The following is an 11,946-nucleotide window of genomic DNA, read 5'->3' as shown; positions in this document are numbered from 1 at the left end:
GATTAAATGTATAAAATAGTAGTACTTAATGCATTATGAGTTGTTTTTAAGACTTTGTGTATTAAAAATAATTTTTAAGACTTTTAATAAATCTGGTCTATAAGGTAATATAGATATAGATATAGATGAAGGATAACATTAGATAAAAGTTAGAAATTATATTTTATAGAGTAGTATGTGTATATGTATATATAAATTCTCCATCCCTTTGACCGTTCGTACTTGTTCTCTCTGACGCAGCACAAATTTATCGAGAATCTTTTCACAGACTAAATAAACTCGCATTAACACACTGATTGATTTACAAACTTTCGGTTCTTCCCGAAATCTCCCATCATTGGACTCTTTTTCTCCGAGATCAGACGGCCACGGATCCCTTTTTCTCTTCAATCTTACGACTAGGGCTCAATCTCTCTTTCCTAATCATCTGTTTTCTTTATACTTATGTATGTTTCTCTGTACTTCTCGTTATCTCTCTGTACCTTCTTCATGCACTCTGTATCGCTATTTCTATATTGATTTCACTTTATTTCTTTTATATCTGATATGGGTCTTAGATGTTGGATGGTGAATTTAGGTGGGTTTTATGGATTTTGTTGATAATATGTAAGCATGTTTTTGGTAAGTGAAAATGTTGTGTGCACTGTTGAGTGTTTGATTTTGAGTATTGATTCCCATTTGATTGTAGGTAAAACTTGTGGTGGATTGTGTTACTGTTGTAGAAATCGGATGCTAGTTTATGTTTATTTTCATTGATTGTTAATGGTTAATCATTGTTTTTGAGAGAAATTTGTTAATGAGGCAAGGGGAAGAACCTATGAATTGCATAAAATCATGTTAATTTAGTAGATTGACATTATTTCTCTCTCGCTCTCTCTCTCTGATTATAGCATTGATGTTAATTTTGATTACTTGGTTATGAAAATGCTAAGGTCCAATTTGTTTCAGTGGTTTATATCTATTTTATGGGTACCATTTACATGGCATTAGGTGTCTATTTTGTGGGCTTAGTTTTATTGATTAGAGTGGAAATCAAGATGAGATCCACAAAACACAAGAACTAAGAATGGAGAAAGGTTGTATAAATGAAAGAAACTTAGGGCTGCTTGGTTGGTTCTCCGTTAAGTCATGTACGGATAAAGTTGACTGTCTGGATTAATCTGTCTGTATAGATTGGGAGAGTTTTTTCGTAGATGAAAGGAGGTGTTTTTTATTGGAAGGGTTATGTTTGGAAAAAGCTTGACTTTCTGCATAAAGCCCCTAGAAACTTGCTGAATAAGCCACTTTCTACATCATTAAGCCACAATCAAACTGTCATGTATAGGTGACCGAATAAGCGCCGAGTCTCATTTAGTCATCAAACTGTTATGAACAGGCTCTTAGACGTTCGAAAGACTTCTGCAACTATTGTGACAAACAACATGTATCTAAATAGTAATATGATTTTGAACATCTTATGATTTAGTTAAAACCAATAAATGTTATGGTATTCAAAGTGGCTGTCCTCTTCATATTTATGATCTCCACTTTTTAGTTTAGTTTAAAGTCTTCGTTTAGGTGCTTTGCCTCCTTTTAATTTGATTTTGATGTCATCTTGGATATAAATAGAACAAAGTGGTTGCAAGTAAATCAAAATTTATCGTTTGGCCTTCAATCTTTAGGGGAGTTGATTGCTTAGAAAATTCTTTCCGCAATCTGCTGATTTTGTGAAATGGTGGGATCTTATGTTTCTTGTTAGTAAATTAAATGTTTGCATATTTTACTGCTTGCAGTGAGTGAGCTAAGTTGATAAGACTATATTCTTATGGAGCCTAATGGTCATAAGGGAGGAAGGAGAAAAGACGATGTGAGTCAGCAGAATCTTGATGTGAGCACTTCGATTTCTGATGATGAACTGGACCCATGGACCGCCTGGGCTTACAAACCTCGAACTATTACATTGTTATTTATTGGCTCATGCTTTCTGATGTAAGTTTCTAATGTTGGATTTAGGCATTTAGCTTGTTTTTCATGCCCTTTGAACCTCATTATCTCCAATCCATGTGATGTCGAGAACCCTTTTGGAACCTAGGTTTTAGGAGGTTATGATCTTAGTCATCGTATGGGGGTGAGTTCTTTGGTAGCTTGAGATGAATTCTGAATCCAGTTCTGTTTTCTAGATTTCCATCTAAAAATACGGTGTGACCAATTTTTCCAACCATTTGACTGGCTTGATTTTGTTGCAAACAAACCAGACGCTACATCTTGTAAGAATTGAGCATTTTTGTGTAATTTTGGAAATGGGAATGCAAAACTAACCCTTGTACCTGTTTTTTTTTTCTTTCCAAAATTCCGCATTCCTGCCGTGTATAGTGTCTTTTTATCTTTCGCAATAACGATGTTTTGAAAAGTTCATCACCCTGGATCATGCAACTAGTTTGATATCATTGAAGGAATTTAGTCCTATTCATTGGGTGGAAGGTCATTCATGTGATTAGAAACTGGTTCAAGTCACAGGAATGAACCATCTCTTTGCAAATATGCAAGGTCATGTTGATTGGACTCTCTTATGTTCTTTGATTTTTCTTGCTAAGTTGTGATCAAACATATTCATTACTTCTCATCATATGTGTTTTTTGTTTCAATTACTGAGTTCATTGCTAAATCTGCTTCTCAGTTGGGCAAGCGGAGCTCTTGATCCCGAAAGCAATTCATCAGATGATATTGTTACATCTGTCAAAAGGTTAATTCTTGTTGTAGATGAGGTTGGCTTCTCTTTTTGCATGTTTTGTATCTTTAAAGAAACTAACATTCAAATGTTTATTGGACACTCAAGGGGCATATGGGCAATGATTGCAGTTTTTCTGACTTACTGCTTGCTTCAAGCTCCTTCTACGTAAGTTACGCACGTTAGTTTTGTTATGACATAATCAATGTAAATCATGACTTTATCTAAATTTGGAAACATTATAGCTTATTGGGGACTTTCTGTATTTCAAAAGTTCATATAAAATGTAAATTTGTTTTTGCTATTAAAGTGATTAGATCAGCATTCCTAACTATAAAGGTCCTATTTCATTAAAATCTTGCCCTCCGTTGGTTTATCCCGATGGGACCCAGAAAACGATAATGAGTAATGAGAAATGGAATAAACAAATGGACTGTTGACCTTCTACTAGCTTAATGAAATAATCCAATGGATCGCATCTTTCCCTCTGAGTGAATCTGTGAAGTTCTTAATATGTTCAGCGACATCACTTTTTGATGTGCATGATGTCACAGGTTACTAATTAGGCCACATCCTGCAATTTGGCGCCTAGTTCATGGCATGGCGGTTATTTACCTTGTCGCTTTGACATTTTTGCTTTTTCAGGTCAGTGTTTTAGTTCTTTTTCTAGCCCCATAAGGAATCATTTATCATAGTCATCATTTTTTTGGGGGGGGGGGGTAACTAGTACAGAATGGGCCATTTTACTCGGTTTTACATGTAACCATGCAAGAAAGTGATGCACGCTTTTTATTGACCATTTGACCTTATTACACCGTTGATAATAGAAAACCATGTAATAAGGTTACACGGTTCCTTAAACAAAACCGTGTAAAAGGGCGCACGGACATTTGCTAATATAGCCTTTTACACTGTTGTAAAACCATGTAAAATTGTGATTATCATCCATGTAAAAACCGCCATTATGTTATGGTGTAGGGTTGAAATGAAGGCATAAGCTTTAGGCGACAATATGTAAGACCTGCTTAGCTCTCCTTTTTTGTTTCAGAACCGTGATGACGCTAGGCAGTTTATGAAGTATCTCCATCCTGATCTTGGTGTTGGTAACAAATTTGAAGCTATTTACCAAAATTATGTTTTATCCTTTTCGTCCGTCCCATGAAAATTGCAGTATGTTTCTATTTTGGAAAGTTTTCATGTTAGAATCACTCACTTGCCAATTGATTTGGGTTTACAAGAGTTTTGTGTTTCGTGTATTTTAAATATTTGAAAAAACAGTTTTCTTAATTACGTAGCAAGTCAAATATTGTTGCAAATTTCATAGGACAGAGGCGGCTGTAGTTATGCATTTATTGACTTTATCTTTATAACGTCTTTTCAGAACTTCCTGAACGATCATATGGTGCTGATTGTCGTATATTTGTACCCGACAATCCCACTAACAGGTTTATAAATGTTTATGTATGATTCCTTCTTTCATAATCTTCAAACCTTTTATTTCTTCCATTGTCCCACAATTTTTGCTGTTTTTTGCTATGATCTTGTCTTTTGCAGTGCGCTAAATTTCTTCTGTTTTCCAGGAGACACTTTTTGATGAATTTGTTCCGGCTCATTTATTTGGGTGGTGGGGAAAGGCAATAATGATTCGTAATCAACCCCTTTTGTGGGTATTATCGATTGGATTCGAGTTGATGGAGGTCAGATTTTGACCTGCTCGGTTTTTTGTTTCATTTTTTTGCTCTAAAATATCCCAATTTTCATAGATTTCTAATATAACTTCTTGGTTTACCTTCTTTTTTCAGCTCACTTTTCGCCATATGTTACCGAATTTCAATGAATGCTGGTGGGACAGCATTATTCTTGATATATTAATCTGCAATTGGTTGGGTGAGGAACTTGAAACCCAAAAAATGCTTACATTTTCAACATTATGATCACGATATATGCTTTAGATGGATCACACTATCGACTAAATGAAGGTAATTTACTTTTTGTTTGACTTGATAGGTATCTGGGCAGGAATGCATACGGTTCGTTATTTTGATGGTAAAACTTATGAGTGGGTCGGAATAAGCCGTCAGCCGAATATATTGGGCAAAGTACGTTTTTCTTCTTCTTATCTGTTCCTCTTTTTGTCTTGAAATATATGCAACATTTGTCTTGCTTACGATCAAACAAGACCGTTTGACTATTAGTCATACGTCCAATTTAGAACCTATGACCTTTTGATCACCATGTTATTTTGGAAGTATATAATATTTATATACAACAAATACTCATGCACAGTCTTATCTTTTGGTGAGGTTTTCCTGGGTGGTTGAGCTCTACTGGTAACCCTGGTATCGTTGGGCCAATGGCAATTTGGTTTGATCACGATGTTCTTTAGCATCATCTTGAACTGGAGATAAAAACCAACTTTTTGAAAGAAGCGGAATTCTGATTTGGGATTGATGTTTGTATTAGGTAAAACGAACATTAGGTCAATTTACTCCGGCACATTGGGACAAAGATGAATGGCACCCATTTCTTGGTCCGAGGCGGTTCATCCAAGTTCTTACCCTTTGCATTGTGTTCTTGACCGTTGAACTCAACACTTTTTTCCTCAAATTTTGTCTTTGGGTTCCCCCTCGAAACCCCATCATTGTCTACCGATTGATGCTTTGGTGGCTTCTTGCTATACCTACTGTTCGGGAGTACAATTCTTACCTACAAGACCGGTAATCTCTTTCTTCCCCTCTTGTGTATTTGTGTATTCGAATGATGAACTCTTTCAACCATCGTACTTGGAGTTCTGTTACAAAAAAAACCATCTTTCTTGTGAAAATGCAAACGAGTAATATACTTTAGAAGAATAAACGGTTTAAGACAAATGTGAAGTATGATGCTTTTTCTCCATTTACATTCCTGCAATTTGTCCATGACAACCAAGTATTTATGATGTATATACCTAATTATTCATGATGAATATGCCTAAATATTCAGGAATATTATTCATCATGAATATAATGCATTTTCATTATTCATCATGAATAATTCATGAATAGTTGGTTCTCACAGTTTATCTCAAATGGACCCTACCCCCACGTTATTGTTGGCTTTTTCCTACTTCACCGATTGTCTTCACACAATAATATTTCAGAAAGCCCGTGAAAAAGGTTGGAGCTTTTTGTTGGCTTTCGCTTGCAATCTGCATCATCGAACTCCTTATCTGCATCAAGTTTGGGCACGGTGAGTTTTAGATATCATGAGTACAATCCTACATTTTGACTTTTGAGGTCAAACTTATTACCTTCATGTTCTAAATTCATATGAACGTGTTATGAACTCATCAACCAACATTCAGATCAACACTTTGTTACACTTGTAGCATCTTTTTTCCAACCTTTTGCTATAAAATTCGAAAAATCCGTACTGATTTTGACCTTGCAAGTTATTTGATTTGACCCCAAAAGTCAAACTGTTCTGTAGTATGATTCTGAATCAAGATTTTGCTTCTTAGGTCTGTTCCCAACTCCAATGCCCAGATGGCTTGTCATTTTGTGGTCTTCTGTTGGTGTCGGCCTTCTCGGGTTCTTGATCTTGTGGACATGGCAATCACATCGAACTTTAAGCAAAAAACGGCAGTGATTTTTTTGCCTCGGAATGACTTGGTCGATCAACTGCTTGAGGAATTCAAATTTCTTCGTTCGCCCCCAGTTTTTTGTGGGGCCGTGAGCGAGAAACGTGTCGTTTTCCAACAGCAAGAGTTCTTCGGATATCAGATGTCAACAACGTCGGCTTACATCATAACGCCCTTTCCAGACCCTGTGGAATTCACCGGGTTCGGTTCGTTTGTTTGGTTTAACATATTGTTGTAAATTTATTCATTTCAAACTGTAAATTCTTATTATTTCAGCCTAGATTTTACGTTATACTTGGGTTTATTAGAAAAAGAAATCATTGAGAGGTTAGAGAATATGACAATTTACTTATTTTGACTTTTTAGCTATCTGAATGTGGGATGTATGATGATTACTGTTTCAACCTCTGAATTGTTAAGAGGTGAATATTGTTTGGCAAAAAAAAAGTCTGTTTCTTAATGGTTCTAAAACCATTTGAATGATTTTGTATCATGGATCTTCCTTAACCATTAAGAGCCCTGATATCATTGTATACAATTACCAAACAATTATATTTCATTTTGCATTATATATCATGATAGCCGCTTAATCATTCTGCACCAAATCATTCAATAATTGCCAAACAGCCCCTGAGTATTTAATAGGGTTTTATATTTATGTCGAAAAATTGGTGTGAGAAAAAGAGTTAAAAGTGAGAAGCGTAAAAAAAGATCTAAACTCTTAATTACCTTTAATCTTAAATCCATACATGAATCATGTTTGATATGGGGATTGATCTGGTGCATCTCATTTCGTTGCATCCAAGAGCAGAGAACTCTTCTTTCTTACGCTTTTTATATACTCTAGATTTATTTTATTCAAATTCGTATCCTCTTTTTGTTGATGTGTATTCATATAAATTGGTGGACAAACGAGAGTTAGAAAAAGATGACACATGAAAAAGGTTCGAACACGTAAACCCTTGAAATCATTCAGTCTTGTTATATACGAACACAGACGTTTTATTCAGCACCTGATCGTCACACATAATTTTGAACTATTTTTATTTCAAATTATATTCATTTTTTTAAAAACCCATGAATAAAAAGCCTTAAAAATAAAAATTATGCTGATCGATTCAGCCAGAAAATGAGAGAAGATTGATCCTTTTCTTCCAAATGGTTTTTCCTCTAACAATTTCTTGACACTTGGATTCTTCTTTAGCTTGAATAAGATGTGTATATCTAACGGTACTTCCTTCATTCATTAAGCAGTTCAATAAGCCATTCCCTTGAATAATCCCGCCTCCCATCGAACACCGATCCATCAATTTCGTATCTTGAACTCCGTCTTTAATCATCCCGGTTTCTTCGGGTTCGCAAAGGGATTGAACAACGTCTGAACTCCCACATTCTCTTCGGTATTCGAGTGTGATGTCCGATAACTGGTAACTCTCCAAGCATTCATCCGGGATTGCCTGAAAACGACGAAAAATACCGTGGAATCATATCAGATTAGATTACTCTTCAAAGTAACCCTCGATACAAGAGACGCTTCCAACATATATCCAACTCCGGCAGATACGTGCTCTTTATTACTCGTTTCACGACAAAAAAGTAGAATTGGAAAGAAAAACGATATAGTAAACGTGGTCAGTTACCTCGAGCATCCAACCGAGGTACTTGACGTTGTTTACGTGCTTGTTCATATCCAAATCGCTCCTCTTTGGCTATAAACATTAACAGATAAGATTTATGAGCATTTAAGCAACCAAGTTTTTGTTTTTACACTTGAAACTTCACGGTAAAATATTGTGAAGGTACCCCTTCACAGTGTTTTTGTCGTGAAAGTTTGAATTTTCACAATGTTTTGCTGTAAAGTTTCAAATGTAAAAAAATAGCCACACAGGTTTCACGAAAGTTACTATTCTGATTCTCAAAATATTTACGGTTGTGAGATCATACATACCTGCAAGCCTGAGTTGACGTATCTTGCATTATTATCCAACTTTTCAATTTTTTCAGGGCAATCTTCTTTGATGGCTTGTTTCTTAATGAACCAGGGTGAGATTTCTGCCCGTACTTCATCCGGCATTTTCGATAGCCGTCGTGTTTTCTGGTTCATCATTACCCATGTACTGCATTACGATAAGAAAAATTACTTTAGTGACGGAAACTATGGTCACCGTAAAATCAGTTTTACAGAACGTTAAAGAACCGTTTATTAAACACTTACCTCGTAAGTAAGTGCTTATCGGATCATTTTACCTTATGAAATGAACATGATTGAAAAATGTCTTATAAAAACGACTTTTTTTTTTGTTTTTGTTTTTTTCTATATATATATATATATATATATGTTGCAATCAACGTTAAGAAATCTTGTTTTGTTGAGTCCCAAATTCAAGAAGTTGGTATACCTTGTTGCTCTTGCGAAAACAATGCCAGTTGCATGGCTTCTGATTTCCCAATCTCGTCGCATTCCATTCTTTCCCGATGCTCCAACCCATGTGTCGATTTCCAGTATCTCTCCCCTACAAACAAACCGATCGATCTCTAACTCTTTTACCATCATTTTAAACATCTTTTATAGCATCGATCGATCGCTATTGAAACTTACCAAATCGGATACTGATCCACCTGAAGTTGCATTCTTGAAACAACCCATATCAGATCGTTTTTCATCATTCCATGAGTCGCACCAAACCCGTCTCCAAGAAGCCCAGACATCCATACGTGATTCAAAGCGGTTTCCTGCATTTTATAACAACCAACCTGTAATAAGTTTCGAAACTCTTTCCAACGGCATCGATTAGATTAGAAACAAGTGGATCAACCTGAAGAAGGTTAAGAAGGCTTTGAGGAGTCGCGGTTTTATCGGTTCCAACTTCGTACGACCGAACAACGACCGTTTGTCGATATCCAACGCCATCCAAGATGATGACTCCTTGTCGAAAAGGGTCCACAAACTGCTTTTGAGTTGGGATAATTGTCCTTTCCCCCATCACCTTTCCATTTACATGTACACCTGCAACTGAAGCAATAGCCATGGTGGTGGTCCGGCCAATCTTGGCTCCAGTGATCTTGTAAAAGCTGCCGGAGATGATCCTCCGGCAATCGTGATCATGATCATCGGCTTGTGATGTAGTGATAAGGGAGGTTGTTTTGAGAGAAAGAGAAAAAATGTTCATATTAAGATTGGGATGGAATGGAATGGAATGGAATTTGGAGTAGAGAAGGGTGTGGTAGGGTTCTTATAGAAAAGATTTGAACGATGAAAACGAGGAAAGAAATTAAATGTTTGGAGACAAGAAAAAGGAGGAAACTTTGTTATAAACATGAATTGTAAATCTCAATGGGATTTATTTGGTGGTTTGAATTATGGGAGGTGTTAATGGGAGTCTTTTGTTTAGTATACATCGACACTTTTAAGAATACAAACAGATTATGGTTCCTAATTGATGGGGGCATCACATCACACCATTTTATATATATAACCTTCTATTTATTATATCAAATGTTTAAATTTTAGGACTTCTTTGTTTACCTTTTAATAGTTTTATTAGAAGACAATCTCTGAATCGTTAATAGGTGAATCTTGTTTGATAAAAAAAGTTTGTCTCTTATTCGTTCTAAAACCCTTTGAATGATTTTGTATCGTGGATCTCTCTTAACCATTAATAGCCCTAATTTCATTGTACACAATTACCAAACAATTATATTTCATTTTGTACTATATCATGAGAGTCTCCTAATCATTTTGATCACTTAATCATTTTGCACCAAACCATTCAACAATTATCAAACAGCCCCTTAATCTAATCAAACCCTAAATTCAATCAAGTCATACACACACACACACACACACACACACACACACACATATATATATATATGGAAATGTTCAAACGAGAATACTTTCATTTTACGAGAATGCGAGAACACTCTTTTACTATAGACAATCACATGTGATACTATTATTCCATCACATGTCATACTAAATCAGAGATGCGGGTGATTTTCGATACGATCTTGGTTGCGTGCTAAGTCGCCCTTACACCACTAAACCCCATCACAAGTATTAACACATGTGGTAAGAATGTTGTTGATATGATACTATAATTCATCAGGACCATCACATGTGATGCTAAATCATAGTCGCAGACAACCTTTGACACATGCTAAGTCGTAGAACACGTCGTCCGCACATTACATGATCCCTTCACGCGTATTATCACATTTGATAAGAGTAATCTCCCATTCTCGTAAAATGAAGGTGTTCTCGTTTGAACCTCCATCTATATATATATATATATATATATATATATATATATATATATATATATATGGGGTGTTTGGTAATTATATTTATATGGGTATTTATAATTAGTTGAAAAAGGTTAAAAAGAAGATGGTGACTTGTAATAAGATGATGGTTAAATATTAGAATCTATGTTGTATGGGATTCAAAGACATTTATGTTTGCTTATCCAACTCTTTTTTTTTTAATTTATTATATATTTGTTTATTACAGAAAAATCGACGGTGGTTATTAAAGGTAACAATTTGACTCCTACCCAATCTTATAATTTACAAAAAAGGAATTATCGAAATTAAAATTGTATTATAAAATAAATAAATCTAAAAACATTATTACAACGCAAACAGATTTTTGAGACAATGTCTTATGTACATATGAATTTTTATGATGTTATATATAAAAATTAATTGGACGTTTGATTTCAAAATTGTCATAAATCTATACTATATTATAAAACATTTGACAAAAACTATTAAAACCATTTTTTATGCATAAAATACTGTTTATTGATGCATATTACTTAAAATTCAAGATTACAAGTAAATTGTGCACAAGTACAACTTATTAAAGTCCTATGTTTGAATTCGTGTAACTAACTACAGATAAAAATCTCATTTTAAAATATAAAAAATTTAAAATATAATTAGGATAATTATTGATTTCTAATAGAATATTTAATTATTATATTTATAAAAAATATATTATTAAACTTAAATTAAGTTACTTCGTTACGTTAAATTAAATTATAATAAAAATTTTGAATTAAAAAAATACACAAACAAGAACTTTTAAATAGTTAATTTGATACTAATATTGATATATTTTTTGCAAATTTTATATGATATTTTCAAATTTATATTTATTCAAAATAAAAACATTTTTTTTTTTCAAAATCACATAAAATCGTATTATATCGACATTGAAAATATGTCTCAATGCATTGCACGAGTACCCTTCTAGTATTTGTTAAGGTTCTAAAAAAATCTTATAAACTCTTAACTTGTAGCACTTTTATATAAGTCATATAACTGTTTGTAATAATTAAGTCTAATAAATCGGTCTATTAAATTATTGTTTGACAAATATAAACTAACTTATTTTCTGGGTACATGTTTAGACATACATAAGCTAACTTATAAGCTAGTCTATTGGAACGCTACTTGAAGTAGTATTTTGGTAGCTTATTGTCATTTTTTCCAATTATAACTGTCATTGATATTAATTATTGTTTATTATTATTAATTAAAAATATATATTAATAAAATTTAAATATTACTAATATTAATAAATATGAATTTTTAATTAATATAAATTAAAAAT

The 11,946-nt window shown here is 33.9% G+C and overlaps 2 protein-coding genes across 2 annotated transcripts; one reads left to right on the top strand and one right to left on the bottom strand.

Moving 5' to 3' along the window:
• Positions 1-320: 320 nt before the first annotated feature.
• On the top strand, positions 321-6,718 carry LOC112527749 (CDP-diacylglycerol--serine O-phosphatidyltransferase 1-like). The gene is made up of 13 exons (XM_025138532.1): positions 321-446; positions 1,773-1,968; positions 2,657-2,722; positions 2,816-2,875; positions 3,262-3,352; positions 3,756-3,810; positions 4,089-4,168; positions 4,288-4,404; positions 4,510-4,594; positions 4,715-4,806; positions 5,171-5,424; positions 5,847-5,935; positions 6,207-6,718. Exons 2-13 carry the CDS (start codon positions 1,805-1,807, stop codon positions 6,332-6,334), a joined length of 1,281 nt encoding a protein of 426 aa, XP_024994300.1. The 5' UTR covers positions 321-446; positions 1,773-1,804; the 3' UTR covers positions 6,335-6,718.
• A 726-nt stretch (positions 6,719-7,444) lies between these two features.
• LOC112528471 (palmitoyl-acyl carrier protein thioesterase, chloroplastic-like) lies at positions 7,445-9,496 on the bottom strand. The gene is made up of 6 exons (XM_025139501.1): positions 9,143-9,496; positions 8,926-9,059; positions 8,726-8,839; positions 8,275-8,443; positions 7,967-8,035; positions 7,445-7,783 (listed from the first exon to the last, which is right to left on the bottom strand). Exons 1-6 carry the CDS (start codon positions 9,494-9,496, stop codon positions 7,445-7,447), a joined length of 1,179 nt encoding a protein of 392 aa, XP_024995269.1.
• Between the last annotated feature and the right edge of the window lie 2,450 nt (positions 9,497-11,946).

This window comes from Cynara cardunculus (genome assembly GCF_001531365.2).
Source record: "Cynara cardunculus var. scolymus isolate 2C chromosome LG 15, CcrdV1, whole genome shotgun sequence".
Taxonomy (NCBI): domain Eukaryota; kingdom Viridiplantae; phylum Streptophyta; class Magnoliopsida; order Asterales; family Asteraceae; genus Cynara; species Cynara cardunculus.
Note: the sequence above shows the minus strand (reverse complement) of the source record. Positions and strands in the feature narration are given on the sequence as shown.

Excerpts from the sequence above, each read along its gene's own strand:
- LOC112527749 (XM_025138532.1), top strand. The coding sequence starts at position 1,805 with ATGGAGCCTAATGGTCATAAGGGAGGAAGGAGAAAAGACGATGTGAGT. Across the intron at positions 4,405-4,509 it reads TTGGATTCGAGTTGATGGAG|CTCACTTTTCGCCATATGTT; the intron begins GTCAGATTTTGA and ends TTCTTTTTTCAG. Across the intron at positions 4,807-5,170 it reads AGCCGAATATATTGGGCAAA|GTAAAACGAACATTAGGTCA; the intron begins GTACGTTTTTCT and ends TGTTTGTATTAG.
- LOC112528471 (XM_025139501.1), bottom strand. The coding sequence starts at position 9,496 with ATGAACATTTTTTCTCTTTCTCTCAAAACAACCTCCCTTATCACTACA. Across the intron at positions 8,444-8,725 it reads GTTTTCGCAAGAGCAACAAG|TACATGGGTAATGATGAACC; the intron begins GTATACCAACTT and ends ATCGTAATGCAG. Across the intron at positions 7,784-7,966 it reads ACCTCGGTTGGATGCTCGAG|GCAATCCCGGATGAATGCTT; the intron begins GTAACTGACCAC and ends CGTCGTTTTCAG.